This window comes from Silene latifolia, chromosome 6, assembly GCF_048544455.1.
Source record: "Silene latifolia isolate original U9 population chromosome 6, ASM4854445v1, whole genome shotgun sequence".
Lineage (NCBI taxonomy): Eukaryota > Viridiplantae > Streptophyta > Magnoliopsida > Caryophyllales > Caryophyllaceae > Silene > Silene latifolia.
The window spans coordinates 58,073,704-58,096,932 of NC_133531.1; the positions used below are offsets into that span (position 1 = coordinate 58,073,704).

Here is a 23,229-nt window from a genome sequence, read left to right on the forward strand (position 1 = left end):
TATTGAAACCGAGTAGGATAACCTACCTTTTTTGCATAATCCTCAAGCTAATCGAAATCACCAAGTATCCATCTCATAAAACCGTCTCATCCTACATAAATCATGTAATAACTATCACAAACCACTCTATACTATAGTACAACATAAAATCCCTCATTATTAGTTACTAATTACTCACTTTAGATAACTAACTACTAACTAATCTCTCTTAATAAACCCTAATCCGAGATTAACATAAAACAAAGAGGAAAATGGTAGGATGTCGACTTACAAAGGTAGATCGGGGATTAGGAGGAATGTTCCACCATTAATCCAAGCTTGAATGTCAAAGGGAAGGTTTAGAGAGCCTTTAGAGAGAGGGGAGGGTGTTTTAGAGTGAGAAGGAAGGAGAAGAAGAATGAAGGGGTTGGTGTTGAGATAAGATGAAATCCCGAAATATCATTTCTCGGGTACAACTCAGCTCACTCGACCGAGTGACCGGTTCACTCGACCGAGTGTCACTCACTCGGTCGAGTGTGACCTTACTCGACCGAGTGCCGACTCACTTGGTCCACTTGGGGTTCTACTCGGTCCACTGGAAGTCTACTATGTCTAGTTTAGGTCTTACTTGGTCTCGTAGGAGGATCATCATTTACTTCCGAGTACATGTGGGTTCCCTCACGCGTCCCTAGGTCTAAGTACGGGTCCCACAAATGCCGGGTATTACACGTGAGGTTTGACATTTTGCTCGAAATACCCAAATTTTTTATCCGGAAAACTTTAGGAGGCTATAACTCGTGTTTACTTGTTTAGAAAGTGACAAATTTTGTTTTCAAATCGATCATCTTTCCAAGAACTACGATTTAAAAAAAATTGTCATATTTGGATCATGTGTCTAGGAGTTTTGTACGTCAAAGTGTTTTTTGAACGAACAAACTTTGAGTGACCATATCTATTGTTCACGAGTTCCAAACTCGACAATCTGTTTTTTCAAGCTGTAATTCTCGAAAAGAGGATCGATTTGGAAAAAAAAATCGTCACTTTCTTAGCTCGTAAACATGACTTATGCCTCTTAACATTTTCCGGATCAAAAAATTAGGTATTTCGGACAAAATGTTAAACCTGGGAATACCATACATTTTGCTCCGTAATCAATACTATATATTAAATCCAGAAACCAAGGGACTCCAATGTAATTAAAGAAAATTATGCAAATTAAGTATACTATATAGTTTTAAATCACTAGCACCGTGTGATGGACCCGATTAAGGGATCCCAATGCAAATATTATATAGTTGGGGTTAAAATTAAATTATATAGAAACTTGGTAATTTTCCTAAACATTTGCAAGAGACTAAAACATGGTCAATTTCCTTAAAATAAAATAATTAATTAAGATGGTCAATTTCCTTAAAATAATTAATTAAGATGGTCAATTTCGAGGAGACTAAAAGAAATAAGATGTTTGGCAATTTTCCTAAATATTTATAGAAGGCTAGAAGATGGTCAATTTTCTTAAAATAAAATAATTAATTAGTATAAACATGCATACTTATGGTATTAATTATTATCATCATAAAATTATATATTAAATTTAAAATCTATGTAATTTTATTAAACTTTATAGTTTATTAGATGTATAGAGATGTTAATTATTTAACATACAAAAATATAATATAAATAGGTTATAAATAATTCAAGTTAGATTCCATAATATGTAATATTGCATAATTCTTTAGATTTGATTTAATGCATATATGTAATATATTTATATAAATATATAATCCTCTTAAAATTGCATGCCTAAGTAGTAAAAGTAATTTCGTCTGTAAAGAAAAGAATTATAGTAACATTGGATATAGTTATATGATAGTAATCACTCATTTGAATAGTAAAAGTAACAATAATATTATCAGCGAGATTAGTGAAGTGGTAGAAATAACAACGGGAGAGTTAAATAATCAATATTAATGTGGCAATAGTGAAAGTAACAATAATTACGGTGAAAGTGAAATTATCAATATTAATGCGGCAGTAGTGACAGTAACAATAATTACGGCGGGAGCAGTGAAAGTAACAATGATTACGGGCAAGTAGTGAAATGTTATTACTATTGTTTCATTAATAAGAGTAAAATATTAATAGCAAGAGTAGTGAATTTGTCTCAAAATTTATTTCATCGTAATTTTAAGATATGTCATAGAAAAATATATTAATGTTAAATTTATGGGTTATGCAACTTTAAATAATTTTATTTAATGAAAAAAAAAATTAATGGTAAGTAGAGGTAGCCCGGGCGAAGCCGGGCACCAATACTAGTTTCTTTTATTTTGAGACCCGAATAGACAAACCTAATGTCCTCGGCCCACATCTGAAGAGCGACTTTCATTATCTTCGCCATTTGTTCAACCTCCAACTCATTCTGCAACTTTCTCCATCTACACCTTCTCCCTCACCATCGGTATGTATCAACTCCATTACTCTCCCACTTTCTTCTACTTTCTCTCTCTAACCATTCACTAAAACACTCCTAATTTCACGTTAAAACTGCTTAATTACGATTCCGAATCTCAGTGTAACCATTAATCTTCTTGCATATCAATGCAATTTTCAATATTCTTCTTTCTTTATTATATACTTTGTACAAGTTTTAATTTTATTAATTTTAGGTTTATAATGATTAATTTGATTATTTTTTTATCCTATTTTCAGCTTACGGCGTTAGGAATGGGACCTGTTACGTTAGCCGTTGGCGGTAAGAACAACTCAATGGAGCATTCAGGTCATTTTTTGTTCTTCATTTATTCAAATGATTTTTTGTTGTTTTTGAGAATAAATTAGTGTGCTAGCGTTGTTCAATTGTGTGGATTTTGACGAAAATTGTTCTCAAGGAAATGTTATTTCTACTTTTAGACAAATTGTAGATTCTTGAAATGCTCAGGAAAATTTGCGGCAAGTAAGGAGAAGTTACGAAATAAGCTGTTTTGTTTTGGCAAATTTCGCTTGAGTTAAGCTAGGTTGTATTGCGTTTGCGTCTTTATTTTGCGTTTTCAAATTTACAATGTACTTGGTAGATAGCATCCAGACTGTGAATGAATGTGTTGAAAGTTTGTGTAATACTTGTACAATTACGAACGATTCATAGTTGGAGACTTGGAGTGAGGAAGGATCTTTGCTTGTTTACATGTTGACGCATCAATTTGAGTAGATACCGTTGTTAACTTGAATGTATGAACTTCATTGGAGTCATGGTTATGAAAAGGAAAGAAGTCAGAAATTTAGTAAATATGGTCGATTTGCTTTTAAAGCTGATATGAGTAAGGCATATGACCGGGTGGATTGGGAATTTCTTCAAGCTGTCTTGATTAAGGTGGGGCTCCCTGAGCGATTAGTGCGGTTAATTATGAATTGTGTAAGGACGGTTTCCTATCAGGTTCTTTTTAATGGGAAACCGTTAAGGCTTTTTAATCCAACATGTGGTTTAAGACAAGGAGACCCTTTATCTCCTTATCTTTTTGTGCTTTGTATGGAAGCTTTATCGTGTAAATTGGATCGTGCTATGCTTGATGGGTCGCTTAGAGGCATTTGCTTGTGCCGTGAAGAAAGGGCTTTGACTCATTTATTCTTTGCGGATGATGCTATCTTCTTTCTTCAAGATCAAGGTGACTCGTCAACTACCTTAAGACAGATTCTTGAGGCCTATTGCCAAGCATCGGGCCAGGTTATGAATGAAAATAAATCAGGTATCCTCTTTAGTCCAAGTACCACTCTTGGAAGTGCGCGTCGTAGCATTAAAAATCTCAAGATTGCCGGGAATAAAGGACTTGGAAAGTATCTTGGTCTACCCACGGAATTCCTAGGTTCGAAAAGGGAATTGTTTAAAAGTATTATTGATATGGTTATGAAGCGAATCTCTTCTTGGAACGGAATCTTCCTTTCTCAAGCTGGAAGGCTTACCCTAATTAATTCTGTCCTATCGAACATCTCGAATTACTTTCTATCGGTATTTAAAATACCGGTAAGTGTGACTAATAAGGTTAATTCTTTATTGTCACATTTTTGGTGGGCCGGAAATAGATTGGGAAAACCTATCCATTGGTGCAGCAACAAATTCTTGAGCTTACCAAAAAGTGAAGGAGGACTTGGCATTAGAAACATTAAATGTGTTAATATGGCAATGTTAGGAAAGCTTGGTTGGCGGATCATTTCTGACCAGGACACCTTCTTCATACGTGTGTTCCGGCAGAAATTATTGGGTGGCCGGTTTGTTGGTGGTGTTACATCTCTGAGGAGTGGGACTAACCTTTCATGGGGCGCCAGAAGTGTTCTACAAGGGTTAGACTTTATTAGGAAACATATAGGGTGGAAACCGGGTTTGGTCTCGGATTTAAATGTGTGGACTACATGTTGGACTAATGGCGATTGCCCGGAGCCTAATGTGCGCATTCTTGATTTAGATCATGTTGGTCTTTACAATCTGCGAATTAAGGATCTGCGGCTGCCGGCTAATGATGCTGCCGGTATGTCATGGAACAAACCTTTAATTAGGACGCTGTTTTCGGAGGAGAGTGCAAACCATATCCTTGCTATTCCTATTTGTGCATCACGGGTTGATGATAAGCTTTATTGGTCGATACATCGGTATCGGGATTATAGTGTCAAGAGTGGGTATGGGGTACTATTCAATGAGTTCATGGAACGACGAGCAACAACTAAAGATAAAACAAGGATTGATGCTGAAATAAGACACTTTTGTAAAAAAACACTGTGGCATCTACCAGGTCCACAAGTATGGAAAATCCTAGTGTGGAGGATCATTACTGATTCACTTTCGACTGGAGTTAATTTTGCAAAGCGTAACCTAGGGAGTGGAAAAGGTTGTCATCTCTGTGAGTTTGAGGGGCTAGAAACTATGGAGCATCTCTTACGCGACTGTCCTGTGTCGCGACGGCTATGGGCCTCGTCGGAATTAGGAATTCGGGTAGAGAATGGAGTACATTTAAGTATTCAAAAATGGATGGTTCAGTGGATTTACTTTTTGGGAAATTTGGATGAGGCAAAGTCGAGAATCATACGGTTCTTGGCTATGGTGTCATGCATTTGGAGTATCCGGAATAGGGTTCTCTTTCAGGGAGTACCATTCCACCCACTAATGTTCTTCAGATTATGGTCAAATGTTATTGATACGGCGGATAAGGCTTTGAAGGGGAGGAATAAGGAGAAGGAGTGGATGGTGCCGGGGTATGGGAATGACGTCTCCCAGAAGGATGAATGGCTTCAGTGGCTGCGGGAGAGCAAACCTGTTTGTGTGGTGGGTTCTTTAATGCTGTGCGACCATGTGCGAATCATGGTTGATGCCGGTTGGAAAGACGTCGCTACTGGGGGGCTTGGTTGGGTTGGGTTATCGTCTGTTGGGGAGATTATTTTCACTGGAAGGAAACGAGTGCTAGCTGAGTCCGCTTTGCAGGCTGAAGGTTTGGGGATTAGAGAGGTTCTTCGATGGGCACTTGATCACAACTATCATCATTTGGAGGTTTCTACGGATTGCCTTTCTCTAGTGTCTTTCCTAGCTGGACTTGAGAGACCGCATCATCAAGTGGTTGATGTTATTGGGGACATTCAGGAACTTTTCGTGTCCTTTCATTGCTTAGCTTTTAGTTATATTCCTAGGTCCTATAATGTTATGGCACATGGCCTCGCGTGTGGGGCTATGCGTAGTTAGGTATATCTTTGTTTACGGCTGCCAAAAAAAAAAAAAAAAGTTTCTGAGAAGGATGAGTTTGCAGGGTTTGTCTAACCTGAAAGATTGTGTCGTTCCTCTGCTTATGCTCCCTCCATTTATTTGGATTCTCTACATTGTTCTAAATCCCTGTCACCTGTTTAGAAATATATTTGGAAATTAAGTTTCTGCATATGGTACATTTGGGCTTAAAGTCTTCAGCTTGTATCAATAATAGCAAGACAAAACGCATCAACATCTTGTTTTTTTTTTTCTTTTTTTTTTTTGTCGATTGAATTTAGAATTCTTTAGACACGTCTAAAGTGATGCCTGGATTTTGCAGAGATGACAATATCAAAAGTGCAGCATAGTTTCGGGAGCAAAGCATCCTTTGCGTCGGTAAGCACTGGAGAAGAGAAGCCATTTGATTTCCTTCGAACACTGATAGGTATACTAATACGGATTTTTTTAAGTGACCTGAAAAAATGGGGAGGAAATTAAACCAAAACTGTGGCCCTGTAATTTCTAAAGTAGTATAAACTCTAAATTACATGCTATGCAACTGTCGGTGTTATGTATACATCTTTGTACCTTCACTACCTAGGAGCTGCTTTTGTAATGAAAACTCTCGTCTAGGATATATGAGAAGTAAAAGTTGACCAGGGTTTTTGTGCTAAAAGATTGTGATGAGCTGTCTGTTGAAAGACTTGAAACAGAGTAATTATGTTCACTTGTCACATGAATTATGTTTCGCAAATTTAGGTTTTTATGGTGCAACTTTGAACTATTCCATACTATTTACCTCTCATGTGTAATGTGAAGTTTTTGTGGTTTACGGGATTATGCATTAAAAATTCAGAAGTAGTTGCTATTAAATTGATTTGATGGTGTGATGAACATAAGATCAGAAAGAAGTGTTATACTTTGATCTACTGACTGCATGTTTCACTTTTATGAAATATTGAGGAATAGTTGTGCAATCTTCAAAAAAAGTTGTTCACTTCTGTAAATAAATGGATGAATCATACTCCCTCCAATCCTCTATTTTCTTCCTCTTTACTTTGGGCACAAGAATTAAGAAATGGAGTATTATATTGATAAAAAGTTAGGTGTGGTTTGGTGATAGGAGAGAGGGATGAATAATTAAGAGTTAAATAATGAATTGTGGGCCACAAATATTAAAGCAAGGAATAAAATATGATTAAAAGAGTTGGGTGGGTGGGGTTATAGGAGAGAGGTATGAATAAAATAAGAGTAAAAAGTTACCAAAAATAGAAAGGGGAAGAAAACCTGAATAACCGTTTTAGGAAATAGGGAAGAATATTGTGAATTGGAGGGAGTATATGTGAAATCTGCTCCTCCCTGATAGTCCGATTTTGCCAGATGGTATAATTGCAGGAGGTACAGCTGGCGTGGTCGTGGAGACTGCATTATATCCGATTGATACTATTAAGACACGTTTGCAGGCAGGTCAAACTTAAGCAAAACTTTTGTATTACTTTTGTAATTCAATGCCTGTCGTACAGTTTTATCACTTTTGATTTGCGTCATGTATTACATTTTTTATGTATGTTAACTGACAACAAAGAACTTGACTTTATAATAGGCAGCTCGTGGTGGAGGTCAGATAGTCCTCAAGGGTCTTTACTCTGGTTTGGCTGGAAATATTGCTGGTGTATTGCCGTATGTTTCTCCTTAGTCTTTACTCTGGTTTGGCTGGAAATTTAATGCTCCTGTCTATGGTGGGTAAGGGTCTAAGATGTATGCAGTCTTATCTTTTCGTTGGAAAATACAGAGAGGTTAGACAACCCAGCTTGAAAATTGCGTCGAGAATCCTAACAACTACTTCACAATATAAGAAGTGTAAATGATTTAGTTTAGTGAGTCATTTCGCTGTAGTTCATCATATTCAAATCTAATGGATTGTTTCTTGGAAATGGAAAAATACATCCCTTCAGGCTCGCTTGCGTTGGAGGTAATTAACTGATTATTATTGGAGTAATAAAGCTTAAAACCAGAAGAAATAGGAGGAAATTGGTGGTTTGTGATGGTTGCGATGGGTGGAAAGAGGAGGTGAGGGAGGAGTCATTAGTTCATTACTCCCATATGAGGGTAATACATTACTTTGGGTCTTCAATTCTCCACCATCATCACTTTCCTCCATTTTCTAGTTCATTAAAGGTCTATTACCCTAGTAACAATTACCACCATGTCAAGCAAGTCCTTCATCAGTGATAAAGAAAAATTGCAGGAGTAACATATGGGTATGCACGACCAATGTCTGTATACATGTTCTCCTGATTTTTGGTTGTTTGATCTCTTCCGTCACACATGAAACCAAATGGGTTGCTTCAGGACGATAACCATATTCTGATGTGCTAACTGTATGTGTTGCAGTCATATATCTAGTATCCTGTAGAACAGTAGGCTAATGAACCTGTTAAATTTCAGGGCGTCTGCCATGTTTGTTGGTGTTTATGAACCGACAAAGCAAAAACTATTGAGGATGTTTCCAGAGAACCTCAGTGCAGTTGCTCTGGTAAGAGATAAACTTCTACTTATTCTCTTTGTAACTTTTAGATGACTATTTTTGCGGGTCGTTTGTGCTGTAGAACTGAGGATTAAGACTTCATAGCAGTAAATAGCTAATCAATGGGTTCTTAATAGCTAAACTCTAGACTTAATTTTGTCCAGTCAATAACAAATTAACAACCTTTGGTGCTATAAATGGGTGAGAGTTTGGAGTTAACTGGAGACAAGCATGAAGATAGTAGGAGTTAGAAAAGGATGTGAATCTCAATCTCCATTTCCGATTTTCGAAAATTCATTTATGTAACAATTGCGAAAGTGTAGTTGTTTGTCGTTCCATCTTCTGTTTGATCTAAATGTTCTTTTTTGGCTGGGACGTCAGCTTGCATTCTGTCTTTTCCGTATAACTCCTTATTGTACTCATCCTAAATGTAACGATTGTGAAAGTGGTGTGTACATTTTTTTGTAACCTTTTTTGATGTTGCTGTGGTGGTGGCATCCTTACATTATTTCTTTTGGCAGACTGCAGGGGCTGTTGGTGGACTTGCCGCTTCTCTCATTCGTGTGCCGACTGAAGTAATTATTATTATTATTTTTTTTCCCGTTCTAATTAGCTATTTTGGACACTTATTTAATGATTATTACTTCAGGTTATTAAGCAGAGAATGCAAACAGGACAATTTGCTTCAGCTCCCGATGCTGTGCGTCTGATTGTTGCAAAGGAAGGATTTAAAGGTCTTTATGCGGTAATTAATGTTTTCTCCTTACTCTGTTTATTTATCTATGCGCGTGCAGATTTTGCTTATACATTTCATATAGGCTCTTAGATATTCTTTGCGCACGTGATTACAGGGGTATAGATCATTTCTGCTGCGAGATTTACCCTTTGATGCTATACAGTTCTGCCTTTATGAACAGCTACGGTTTGGTTACAAACTTGCAGTGAGTCTACTTGTATTTGCTATGAAATTATTATATCAAAGAGTGCGTTTCATAAAATGTTAAAATTTTAGTTTTGCTTTAACACTTGTTCCTGAATTCATCTTTTAAACAAAAGAAGAGAAGAAAGTAGCAGATGAAAATGCATTATGGTTAGAAATTAAATTGCCTGGTCATTGGTAACTCGCCTCCTGTAGTAAATAGGAGAAACTGGCTTAAATTTAAAGTAGATGCAAGACTTGGATGGTCATGTTCTCCTGAATTGTAAAAATGATACCTTAAATGGCCGTGTATCATTTTTTATACAATTTATGGGGTCTGGATAGTCACAAAAGGACTCTGGATTTAATCCTTTTTTTTTGGGTGGTGTTGTCTTATGGTTCAAGGTGACTTGTATTGTATGTCATGAATCATGATCAAATACTGTTTCATGGTTGAGTATGAAGCTGAGTTACTTTGTGTATATTAGAATGACATGTGCTGGCGTTACCATATAGCAAGAACTCGAGAGTGGTAGTGGGTGGTGCTTTGGTGGTAGTTGATAATGATGTGTAGTTTGACAGCCTCATTCAGCTAGGAGTCCTAATTTTATAATAAATCGATGATGTCATTTTAGTAAATGCTTCTGCTGTCGTGTGACGATTTGCTAATCTGGTTACGAGTTCATTTGATGTGCCAGAAAATCATTGGATTGTTTTTCATAAAAGGCTGAGTTTTTGTCACACACTGAATCTTGCAAGTTTTCAGGCAAAAAGAGATCTTAATGACCCTGAGAATGCTGTCATTGGTGCTTTCGCGGGTAAGGAGTGAATACAGTTTGTTGTTTAGTATGCCCTCCGTTCCTAGGATTCACTACATTTTTCAAAATTTGTGAGGGTGGGTTCAGAAAAATGTAGTAAATCCTAATGAATGGGGGGAGTGTGTGAGGAAAGTAGCCTAAGCATTGTTAGTAGGATCTAGCTACGTATGACTGAAAAAACAGTATTGCTTGAATAGTAAGAAACTCAATCCCTGATTGGAGGATAAAGAGCTTCCTTTCAGTCCTTCGAAGGCCAATAATTTAATAGAGTTATTTTCAGGCATTTCTTATTTCTAATGAAAGCAAAGACTCCCTATTCTCTGATCTCGGAATATGATGGTAGATGGGATAAGACAAAGTGACTCAAATTGTCGGCACTTCTTATATTATGAGAATTTTTGATGCAATTTTCTTAATGCGTCATCTGGATAATGCTTTTTTGTGGTTTACACAAAGGCAAAGTTGTTTGTGTATGGGCGACCCTCTTATTGAGGATTAGGTGCATAAGATGTTCTGCTTCTAATCTATCTTTTCTACTACTTCAGGCGCATTAACAGGTGCTATAACAACTCCTCTGGATGTAATTAAGACCAGGTTGATGGTGCAGGTATGGTGTATTAGTTGCTTGTTATGTTTTGTTTGCATGTCTCGTTTAAATCTTAAGTTAGTGAATTCACAATTTTGGCATGCTACACCCATTGCTTCTTGTTATGAGCCAAGTGTTGACTAGCTACAATTATAATTTCTGTGGTAGGGATCTGCAAACCAGTACAACGGCATAGTGGACTGTGTCCAGACAATTGTCAAAGAAGAGGGTGCCCCTGCTCTTTTAAAGGTATGTCTGGTATTCAGTTCCTTTTTTTTTCGACTGCTGCTCCAAATAGTTTTAGAAGCAGACGTGTTTTTTTAGTCTATACACAGTTCACGTAGCTGCACTGCTTGATAAAAGATTGTAGATCTGGATTTGGATCCTACAGGCACATTGAAATATTGGAACTTTCAATGTGATCAATTGATATAATTGGTCATATGGGATGCTTGGTAAATAGCAGTGTATTGGGCCTAAAATATGGAGTTCCAATACGCTATTTGAGGCTTCGAGCAGCATATTTTTCTATATCTGGTGCTGCCCACGACATTTCTCTTGAAACGAATTATAATTAAAATAGTTAACAAGTATGGAAGTCATTTTTGCGAAATAGTATAAATTGCTAAATACCATACTCCATTCGTTATTTGAACTGCCAGTAAAATCTCTTGCTTATTAGCTGCTGTTAATGTAACTTGTTTATGTTAAACGCTAATTGCTTTTCGCTAAGGGTCATAGTCCGTCGTTTCATATTTCTCTTTGTTAAGAGAATACAATGTATTCAACAACTGTGTCAGTAGCAGCTAAGCGTTCTGCGTTTGACTGTAACCTTTCTCCATGTAACATAAGAACGGCCATATGCATTCCTAAATCCTACCCAACTCTTTTGAGGTGGCAGGTGGATTGAAAGCGCATGACTTTCGCTTGCCTCTCCATAAGGTTGGGATATGGGGTGGTGGTGTAGGAGAAATAATATATAAAAATGAATCTATTAGAGGTAATGGACAATCCATTACTTTCGAAGTAATGGAGAGGTTTCTTACTCGGTAGTCTACTAGTAGTGTCTAAGCAGTTGAACTTTAATTTATTTCTTATAGATAAAAAAGAAAAAGAAAATGGCAATAGGCAGTTTTTGGCTCTAATTTTCTTTTGTAAATGTAGGGGATTGGACCAAGAGTTTTGTGGATTGGAATCGGTGGTTCTATTTTCTTCGGTGTTCTTGAAAGAACAAAGCGAATACTAGCAGAGCGCAACCTTAAGCATAACGGACATCCGGAAGATAAGCAGGATTGATTCAATTTATTTTCAAGGCAGATTTATATTTGTATGTAGTTGAGTAAGCAATACACTATTTTAACCTTCAGATTTTAAGTGTTGCATCAATTTTAGCCTTGATCCCTTGATAAGTAGTTGTTCCATAGATATTGTTGACGTCCTTCAAAGTACTATAGTACGTTGTTGCTGTACACATATAACACATTTGAGTTTCGTTATAGAACGAGTGCGAGTACAACATTTAGGAGTATAAATTTAAGCTGGCTGCCATGAACAAGGTTGAATGAATTATAGAACAAGTTTTACATGCTATGAAGCACAAATTATAATACAACATTTTATTCTTGGAAGCTTGAAGCTTGTGATCGCGAAAGACTGGATTATGCAAACAACTGAAATCATATTTTGTCAATCTTGTCAGCTTTGACAACTGGATTTGCCCGAGCAATTGCATCCTGGGCAGTTCCTTTATAATCAAATGCACAATCATGCTTGTCTGAATATCGATGTAAAGAGCAAAATGTTTGCTCACATCGACATTTGAACCCAGTTAATCCGACCCTTTTCTTGCATAAACTGCATCTATTAGCGGCTTGAATTTTGGGAATATTACTACTATCACCCACTTCTTCAACAGACGGTTGGACTACTTGCTCTTCCATTTTCTCCGCCTTTTCATTACCCAATTTATCGGTCGAATAGTCACCTAATTCCTTGGTTTGTTTCATAATATGCTCTTTGTAACACTTGGAACACAAATTATTAGTAGCTGGGTTTCCATAAAATCCACAATTATTGGCACAAAGATTTGAATCCACAGAATTTTGCGATTGCTGTGCCATCTTGTAGCAAATTTATTTACCAACAAATAAATAACAAAACTTATTCTTCAAATCATGAACAAATCAACTAATCTAAATAAAATCCCAGAAATACTAGAGCATAATTTTCAGTGAAGAAACCTGCAAAATGAACATCAACTAACAACTGAACACATAAACATGTAGATATTTTGAGGCATATTTCAAAAATATAGGGAATTTTATTTTATTACCTCAAATTTCTGGAAATTCATGTTCCAAAGAAGCTTGGTAGGAAGGTATATGAAGTTATAAAAGGTTGGAGTAGAAAGTGGAGAAAATATCTTGTGAAAGATGTAGAGAGAGGAAAGTGGAGAAATGTTGAAGATTTTTTTTAGGGGAATTAAGAGGGTAGGAAGAAGCCAAAGCAGGTGTCAAGTGTAGATGAGGTTTTTTAATAAAAAAGGTTAATGTCGTGACAAAGTTGTATAGCTTTTCCTTACTTTTATGATTCTTTTTGTATCATACGATATCGCAATATCTGCATCCTTGATCGGAGCAAGTCTCCTCTCCATTACCTCAAAAGTAATTGATAGTCCATTATTTTTAATTTATAAATATTATAAAAAGACAATTAAAAGCACCATATTTCATCATCCTCATATTTAAGTTCATTTTATCAAGCCACATCACCATCTATATTTTAATAAAAGAAAAAGGAAAAAAATTAAATAAACCTATTGCATTAAAACACACTAGTTTTAATCCCGTGCACAAAAATGCACGGGTTTATTTTTAGATAATGATATATAAAATATATTCGCTAATACGATAGTTAAACGTAATATTTTGAAATAATAATTGAATGAAGCAATGTATAACTGTACGATTTTAACCGTGTGCAGATATAGTTGTTAAATATGCAATGAGCTGACTGAATTTATTAGTATCGAAAAGTAAATTCCACTTAAATATATTTAAGTCACTAATACAAATAATACACATTAGGCAAGTTCAAATTTTAAATTTTGCAAGCAATGTACGGTTTTAAAGCACAAATAGGATTATACATCCAGTTGTACCATAAGCATGGTACAACCAAGGTATAAGAATGCGAGCTTATATGTATTCTTTCTGAGCTAATTTAAAGTTTATATTTTTAATGTGTAAATGGATGAACTCAATACTTTCTAATAAAGCTCATATTCTTTAACATAAAACTCGGATACTTTATCACAAAGCTCAAATTCTACACCGTACAACATATACAACTGGTTGTATAGTCCATGAATTGGTTTTAAAGAGTGTCGGCCTATATAGACTATATATTTATAGGTTTTATACACATTCATATTCCATATTAGATAATTTTAAATTATATGAACGATGTTTTTAAATTTAAATTTTATGAACAATGGTTTAGAGCTGATGACTGATGATTATTATTTCGCTTTTTTATTAAAATTATCAGTATCTTAGTGCTAATAATTAATTTTGCCAATCAATAGATGTAATTATTTTTTTATGGACGACGGAATTAGTAGAAAATGTTTAATGGTCAACAAATTAGGATTTTTTATTTTTTTTGTATTAGAAATATTTATACAAACATATGTGTAATTTATGTATGGTTTTATAATGTGTGGTTTTTAATGTATGGTTATAAAAATGCAAAATAAATGTATAATGTATAATTTTGTGTAGTTTCTATTAAACTTGGAATCACTTAAATTATGAGAGATAGTAATTATGATGAAAAAGAGAAATAAATCCATAAAGAACATGGGTGGGGTCCCTATAAAGTAATTTTTTTTTTTTTTTTTTTTTTTTTTTACTTTCTATAATCAAAAGCCAATCAAAACACTCTAAATGTTATGGCTTTTATAGAATGAGGATTAGAGCACAACAAACATTAAAATTTGGCCTTTTAGAGTAAACTAAACTAATTGTACCAAAAAAAGGTAAACTATAAACTAAACAAAACAATAACTAAGTATCAAATCAAATACTAGATTTTAAATTTTGTAGTTTTATTGTTAGAATAAGTAATACGACAAATAAAAATCACATTACACCACTATATACCCTTCAATTAAAATTAGTTGGATACATAAAAAAAAAGTTTGAATAACGAGGTCTTTAACATATTTTTTCATATATCTTTAAATATTTGAATAGCGTAGCAAAATTAATATTGTATATCGTATTATTATACTACATGGATAATATAGAGTCTTTCATGTAAACTTTTCTAAAGTCACGTTATTCAATAATATAAATAAAATGTACTGCGATGACAAAAAAAAAAAAAAACAAATTAAAGCAAAAACAATCGCTTGTTACGACAATCGACAAGTGAGAAACAAACAAAAGTAATAAAAAGAACTCAACAAACAAAAAAAAATTATTGCGATGAAAAAGTAAATGGAAAAAAATATAAAAAATAAAACACATCGAGCATTACATAGAGGTTTTTTTTTTTTTTTTTTTTTTTTTGTTTGTAAAATGTATACCTTACCACCAATCCGTCATGCACCTCCTAGCGACATTGTCTTTTCTATGCTGCGTTTTCCACAACCACCGCGAACGAAAGAAACCCTTAATACACAAATAAATAATAAAATAAAGGACAAATAAAAACAGCTATTTGATCATACTTTCTAATAAGCGAATCAAAAACATATTGTACTGTCAATTATATGAATCTATAATTAAAAAAAAAAAGATTTTTCCCTAGCATATTATGATGTTATCTTATAACCGTGTAAAAATTACTGAACTAACCATTTCACATTATAAATAAATTAACTAATTACATTCCTTACAAAAATGTTATTATTTCTATATTAAATTAATTGTGTACATTAAATATTTCATGAGTTCAAAAAAAATTCAAAGAGCGATGTAAACGGTAAAAATCACATCTAAGTTTCATATTTTATTATTAAAATTGACATTTTTATTGAAATTTTCATAAATAAGCGTGTTAATGAATCGATTTAGATTTTTCGTAATTTGATTACTAACTGATTTCATATGATGAAATTTTGATTGAAAACGTTATATATTTTTCCTCTGATAATTGTTAAACTTAATTTTTCAAAAATGTATCACTTAAAAAATTACACATTCATTTATTTATTTAAAATTTATATTAATAAGTACGAACAATTTCAAAAATATTAGGTATAAACACAAAAAAAAATCCTAAATTAATAAAACCTTTTTATTTTCCAAAATCATACTACTTAAAAATTACGCATTTATTTATTTAAATTTTATACAAATAAGTACAAAAAATTTCAAAATTTTAGTTACAAACACAAAAAAAATAAACTAAGTTAATACAAAATTTTTATTTTCCGCTCATAAATTTGGGTATCAATCTACCCTATTTATTTTACATTTATTTCTTTAATTTAATGGGATGACCTTTTTGTTTTCCTTTAACATTATTATGCTTTGTATTTATGTTACCATAATTTTTTTTTATCTTCTCTTTGCTCACAAAATCTTTCTTCTTCCCTCGAAAAAATTGTTGAAAATAATGCGAGAACTAATTACAAAAAATCTCTTATATAAATGCTATAATAATCCTAATTTTTATTTTACTAAAACTTGGGAGAGACGGTCTTTCAACATACTCACATCATCAATAACATTGAATAAAATTGAAAAATAATGGTTATTTTCTTTTTAAACTAATGTATGCAAATGAAAAGTGTACTATATAAATACATTATGTTAGTTAATGTAAATTCGATTGTATTATTCTTAGATTTATATAAGATAGTTTGAAAAATGTGAAATTTTATTTGTCTATACAACCATATTTGTATAGTATACTATAGGAAAAGCATCGGTCTATGATGAAAATAAGTTTTACACGTATTGAACATTCATCACTTAACATGGTTTATTTTGCACACAACTCTCACAATTACTTCCTCCATTTTCATATGATGTACCCATTTTATTAAAATATTCCGCTCATATATTCAACAAATGGGTAAATCATATAGAAACGGAGGAAGTAAAATAAGTAATTCGAGGTTGTAGTGATACATTATTACATGTATATACCTGTCTAATATCTTAATTCATGTGAAATTGAATATCAATATGTTATTGTACTTTTCACCAAAATATAATTACACATTTTACATTCCACTATATTTAACACAAGGCAACAAAGATATCGACTATCCCAGATTAATACGATTACATTTATGAGTAGTGAGTTTACACAGTTAGACTCAAACGCACCCGTGATTCTCACGAGTATAAAAACTAGTATATTATTATAAAATTATTATACTCTCTTCACCTCATCAAAACACTTGGTCGTTGGATCGTTTTGGAACAAAATCCAGACCGTTGAGAGGTAATGAAAGGTAATGGAGAGAAGAGACTAATGGAGTCGTTTGTCTATAGAGTCGTTTGGTTGTCCGTGGGAATACAAGCCCATAGAAATATCGAATTCATGGAACTAAGTTCCCGCGCGAGATTCATGTCAATTTAGCAAATTCGCTTGGTTGTCTCTATAGGAGTTCAATTAACACAGGAATTTGCAATTATCTAGGTAGATTAGCTAATCCAACTCCTCCATTATGGGAGAGTTAGAAAATCATGTGATCCTGTGCTTTAAAGCTTGTTGAGTATGAGACAGCAAATGACCTTCGTTCTATGATCTTATCGTCTTTCCCTCATAATGTCAAGGCTCTCTTTCGAAGAGGCTTGGCGTTTATGAAGTTGAATAAGTTTTTAGATGCTCAATCAGATTTTGAAGAGGCTCTATTGATTGAACCTAAGAATAAGGACATTCTTAGAGAATTGGGTGTGGTTAAGAATTGTCTTACTATTAATTTGAATGGTAAAAGGGGTATAGATGATCATTCCATGCATGTTGAAACTAGGAAGGGTAAAATACATGTTCAAAATGACGGGCTTGTTTGGAATACCTCGACTGAGTCTGGTTGCTGTTCTAAAAGTGACTCTTTTTTTGGATTTACTAGTGTTCAAGATGGTAACTTTAGCTATTCCGGTGCTAGTATTACACATTCTCTCGTTATTGAGAAACATGATATGGAGCTTGATACCAGCAAGCTTGTTTTAGATTAACAATCATGCATTAAATCTGATTCAACCTCTTTAAGTGAGATCTCTTGTACTTTTGATGGCTGTTCTAATATTGATTCTACTGATAATATTGATCCTAATCTTGATCTGAACTTAAAGCCTGAGGATACTCGTGGGACGGAAAAGACACTGCTGCATTTTAGCAAAAGGGGAAGAGGTCATTCCGTACTAAATATTGGTACTCGTACTTATAAAAAACTCCTTGAATGTAAAGAAGTGAGTTTTTTTCCAGAAATCTCAAGTATCCACTATGAGAATGCGAATCCTTCAGCGAAATATCATTGAGCCTGAGATAGACTTTGGCACTCCCTATAAGAAGAAAAGAAAAAGGAGAAGAAGTAGGAAAAAATGTTCACGGACTGATATCCTGGCAGACGATACCAAAAGTGATGTAAGATCTGTATCCTCGGTTGATATTGTCAAGGCCACCGATTGTGATATGCCTATTGAAAATGCTTCTGTAAGCTTCTCATGTGAGTTAGTTAACAACAATGCGTTATGTGATTCAATGGATTCCACTCATCATCTTCCATCTTTCGTATTCACTTCTACCAAGAGGACGATTCCTAAAGCCTTTAGTGCTAAAAGACAATCATCAAGAATTCAAAGCCGAAGAGATGAATCTCCAAGACACAATGTTTATTTTTATCCAGGTAAATTCCCACGTTCTCGTGACGTGAGTGTGCCTTGTTGCAGATACTCTCCTAAAGTTCAACTACCGAAGTAAAGAAAAGGAATGACATCCTCAATGTGCTACTCCAAAAGCTCTCTGAAGAAACCCCGTTTTTTAAGTACCCCTATCCCTAGTTTAAGTTTTTGTAATAATAATGTAGGATTTGCACCTGACTTAGGGAGTCATATGTGCTCTATGTAAGCTACTTTCTTTACGACTGCCAAAAAAAAAAAATACATTTTGCCAAAATGAGGGGTAATCCAAAAACCTTCAATTTTGCAATTCATGGGATTTGTATTTTTCTGTGTTTTGTATAGAATAAGTGGATAACCAAATGAGGCCAAAATTTCTCATAAACGCCCCTCTCAAAAAAAAAAAAATCCTTCAGAGTAAAAAGGATTAGCCTCCATTCAATTAGTGCCAGATCATAATTTAGTAGGAGTATGATACATTTTCATCCACATTTCTTCATTGATTTAAGCATTCTATTTTGGTAGTTTGGATCCTCTCCAAATCTTCATTGCCTTCCTTCTCTATTTCTTTTCAACGATTCATATTATTTTCTGGAGCGATTGAATGGACTCAAACAAAAGTACGGGAGCATGATGTGAAAGAGAAATACTCCCTCCGATTCAGACCAAAGGTAACACTTACTATAAACAGACGATCCAAACCAAAGGTAACATTCCTTATTTGGCTCACAACATTACAAAGTTGTCTTTATACCCATTTGATATTTACACAAAATGCTTACATACCTCACCTACCAACCCACAATTACATGACACACCTATTTTTTCCTTCTTTACCCTTACTTTTTCCACATTTTCTTAAATACCCCATTTTTTCCTATATTACCTTTGGTCTGGGTCAGATGGAATGATATATAAAATTAACCTAATAGAGGTAAGAGCATCCGCAAAGGTGGAAATCAAGCTCCCCATATACACTCTATTTCCTCATATGGGGCTTCTCATTGTTGCACCAACCTCCCCAATATTTGGGGCTCCACTGTTTTTAGGGAAGGTCCCCAAAAGAAAAGTAAGGCAATTTGTGTTACTTTTGGGGAGGTTCCCAAATTTTTGTGTGTGAATTGGGGAACCTCATTGTTGCATAGATGTAGTTATGAAATGGGGAGGGTAAATTGAAAAGTTAGTGGAAAATGAGGTGGACGAATAAGAAAAGGAAAGAGAAAATATGGGGAGCCTCATCTTTGCGGATGCTCTAATAGACAAGAAATGGTCATAAATAAATGGAGAGGATTCTTAGGTCGTGTTCTTTTGGATTGAATGGAGCTTAATTGAATTGAAGTGAGCTGAATGAGATTGAACCGAATTGAAATTTGTTGAAATTAATAAAGTTGAAATAAGTTGAAGCGAGGTGAAATTAAGTCGAAAAAAATAGGGCGTTACTCATATTTAGGAGAGTTCGATTGGGGTTCTATGGGATGGAAAAGTGAATGGAGACTCTCCATTTCATTTGTTATTGTTTTTTTAGTCACTTTTCTCTTACCTTTTACCTAATTTACAGAACCAATAAAACCCTGTAGAGTCTATCGATCCGAAATACTCGAGAGCGGGGAGAGGAGGAGGGGGGGGGGGGGGGTGAATTGAGTATTTAAAAACTTAGCCCACTTTTTCGATCTTATACAAGCGTGATTAAACAATTAATTACTTAAAATTAATTAATTAAACTTTAACTAATTAACTACACGATGTAAAATGTAAAGAAAAGAACGTAAGGAAATGACACACGTGATTTTTGAAGTGGTTCAGTTTCACAAGTCGAAACCTACGCCCACTATTCTCGATTAATAATTTTAGTACCTTTCTCCGGATTACAAAATTACCAACCCACTCGTACAACTAACTCTAGTTGTAACTCAATTTGAGTATCGTTAAATACTCGATTTGACTAACTTACGTTAATAAGAAAGTACTTGATTGTTCTTCTAATGTTCACACAATTGAACGAGTAAGAAACAATATGAAGCACTATTATCCAATAACGTAATTTCAAAAGTAATTGCAATAAAGAACAACACGACTTTTCAAAACAATGATAAACTTAATTTGTTTGCAAGGATATTTTAACGCTCAAGGTTGAAAAGTGTTTTAAAAGAATGAATAAGTGTTTGTATTTATAGTATAGAGGAGATCTAGGTTTCTTTCCAAAACCCTAGATATGTCGTGTAGATTAATGGGCAAGAAAGAGATCTATTCTCTTTATTTAATCCAATAATATCTTGGCAAAAGATATAAATAAATATAAGGAGATAAAATATCTCTAACAAATATTTATCTAAGATATTTACCTAAACCCTAGATAACCGTGGATCTCGTGTGAAGTAGAGAGCAAGAAAGCAATCTAATCTTCTTATATTTAATCCAACAATATCTTAGAAGATAGGAAAGAATAAATCAAATAATATAAAGAGATAAAATATCTCTAACAAATATTATCCTTGAGATTTACTCAATCTTATTCTTCTATCTTTACAACAATAATATCCTAAAAGATAGGAAAGAATAAATCTTAATAATATAAAAGAAATAACACATCTCTAATCAAATATTATCACTAAGATTTATTCCAAACCCTAACTTGTACAAGGAGTATTCTAACTAGGAGGAAAAACGGCTCATAGGCCGGCCACCCAACTCGAAACCCTAGGTAAGATATTAGGTTAGATAATTATGGTTTAGATAATAGTAGAAGGAAAACCCTAGATAGCATGACAACTCATAAGTTGTTTTACTAATCAATAGGATAATCTCAAACTCATAAGTTGTTTTACTAATCAATAAGATAATCTCAAACTCGTTCGATATAATCATATCCCAAATCTCACTCTACTATAAACATACTTTTCTTTAAAGATTTTAAGATTTAAGCTTTGAAAAATATATTTTAAAAACATAAAAACCGTGTTCTTCATATTGCAGCTCAAAGTTATAGTAGAATCACCTATAACTTTGAGTTCAACTAGTAAAGTTATAACTAAAACAGCTATAACATTACTTGTCAAAATTACTTCTAAAATTACCGTTATCAAATGAAGACCTATACTAGCTAATCTTCCTGGAGATCTTTAGTATGAGGTTCATATCTTCCATCTTGATCATAAGGTCTTCATCTTGAGCTTATATTGAGCTCTTCATCTTGATCTTCACTTGATCAATGCTTGAGAACATAATCTTCAAACTTGATCGTTGACTTTGCTACGTGATCATGAAATTTTCTTTAATAAGAACTTGATCAACCAGTAGCTTTACTTGGGAATTTAGCTTGTTTACTTGAATTCACTTGGATCAGAAATCATCATATTGCTAAATTGTAATTGAGTCCAATCTATAAAGACTAACAAACAATTACGAGCAACAAGTATATACAATTTATAACACTCTTGTCATCATCAAAACATAAACCTATATGGCTATATGGTCCAACAAATTCCCCCTTTTTGATGATGGCAAGTCTCCTATGATTTGTGACTAATGTTAAGTTCCCCTTCAACACAATACTATCAAAGTTATAGTTCGTAGAACAAAAGAGCTAACATCTATGTTCAAAGTTATAGCAACTAAGAACCTTAAGAGACTAAAGGTCTTGACAAGGAGCAAGCTTAGACAAATACTAAATCATGGTCATTTCTTCCCCCTCTTGACATCATCAAAAAGACGAGAAGAGACATCAAACGACTAGAATGATATCAACCAAGGCAAGAAATATATATTAATCAAAGCATATATTATAGTATAAGAACGACTTCAACATAAGCAAGCCATACATATAAAGTGTGTAATACAAACCAAGTTGATTATAGATTTTGTAAGAGAGAATGAAAATAGTCACTCACCTAACTACGACCTACAAAAGCATGCATGCAATCTAACATGATAGATATCTCTAGTGACCGTACATACACACTCCAACCAAGCGAGATCCAAAACACATGCCAAGGACTTACATATGAATGTGAGGTGAGGTAATTGGGTAAGAAGGGGCAAAATAATTTGGATATGTGGATGTAAAAGCCAAGCTAGCACCGATCACAACCAAAAGTAACCCTATTCCACTTTCCAACCCAACATGAAAGATGATGCACCATGCCAAGTATGGCACAAACTCACTCACATCAACAAGTACTTCTTCTCAAGTAATATGGAAATGATAAGAATAGGAGTAATAAGATATTTCTGCTTTTCCATCTTTTATAGTATCATTTTTCTCCTTTTTTTCATTTTTTTTTCAGTACATCTTTTTCTTCCTTCCTTCCAATATCCATATCACAACATCAACAAAATTGACCACAATAAGACTAGGTTGACAAGAGTAGGACATATGGAATGTAGTTGAATAAATGGGTCAAAACGAGGTGAATTTGGCTAATGTGAGGTTAGTGGGTAAATCATAAAGGAAGGGTCGCCTCTCCACATGTGTCACCGCCACAAACCCGAGTGTATACAGGTAATAAGAGACAAATTTCATGCTTATGCAATTTGATATTACATGCCATGTAAGGAGTACTACTCACATCCTAAATGAAACCAATCATGAATGTCATTGGTTTATGAAGCTCTAAACCTTAGAATGTATAAGTCATGAACAAGAATTATGGTTTGTATACAACACAAAATATAACAGACTAGCAAACGGAATATTCTCATAAGATAATAAAATACTATACAAGAATATACTTGCAGCGGAAAATACGGACATAGTAATACAATCTCGTCTTAACTAGTCAGTCATATGGTTTGAAAATATTTATGACAGTTTAGGTGC

At 34.0% G+C, this 23,229-nt stretch overlaps 2 protein-coding genes across 2 annotated transcripts; one reads left to right on the top strand and one right to left on the bottom strand.

Moving 5' to 3' along the window:
* Nucleotides 1–2,319: 2,319 nt before the first annotated feature.
* Nucleotides 2,320–12,069, top strand: LOC141586815 (S-adenosylmethionine carrier 1, chloroplastic/mitochondrial-like). Its single transcript, XM_074408180.1, has 13 exons — nucleotides 2,320–2,440; nucleotides 2,692–2,761; nucleotides 6,042–6,146; nucleotides 7,082–7,168; nucleotides 7,309–7,381; nucleotides 8,150–8,237; nucleotides 8,750–8,803; nucleotides 8,878–8,973; nucleotides 9,080–9,169; nucleotides 9,914–9,965; nucleotides 10,511–10,572; nucleotides 10,720–10,800; nucleotides 11,716–12,069. The coding sequence occupies exons 2-13, from the start codon at nucleotides 2,707–2,709 to the stop codon at nucleotides 11,845–11,847; spliced, it is 975 nt and encodes a 324-aa protein (XP_074264281.1). The 5' UTR covers nucleotides 2,320–2,440; nucleotides 2,692–2,706; the 3' UTR covers nucleotides 11,848–12,069.
* A 59-nt stretch (nucleotides 12,070–12,128) lies between these two features.
* LOC141586816 (zinc finger A20 and AN1 domain-containing stress-associated protein 8-like) lies at nucleotides 12,129–12,781 on the bottom strand. The gene has a single exon (XM_074408181.1). It carries the CDS (start codon nucleotides 12,669–12,671, stop codon nucleotides 12,228–12,230), a length of 444 nt encoding a protein of 147 aa, XP_074264282.1. The 5' UTR covers nucleotides 12,672–12,781; the 3' UTR covers nucleotides 12,129–12,227.
* Nucleotides 12,782–23,229: the final 10,448 nt, after the last annotated feature.

Bases quoted from the DNA above. Each gene is read 5' to 3' on its own strand.
- LOC141586815 (XM_074408180.1), top strand. From the start codon at position 2,707: ATGGGACCTGTTACGTTAGCCGTTGGCGGTAAGAACAACTCAATGGAG. The intron at 7,169-7,308 runs GTCAAACTTAAG...TATAATAGGCAG, and splicing joins TAAGACACGTTTGCAGGCAG to CTCGTGGTGGAGGTCAGATA. The intron at 9,170-9,913 runs GTGAGTCTACTT...GCAAGTTTTCAG, and splicing joins GGTTTGGTTACAAACTTGCA to GCAAAAAGAGATCTTAATGA.
- LOC141586816 (XM_074408181.1), bottom strand. From the start codon at position 12,671: ATGGCACAGCAATCGCAAAATTCTGTGGATTCAAATCTTTGTGCCAAT.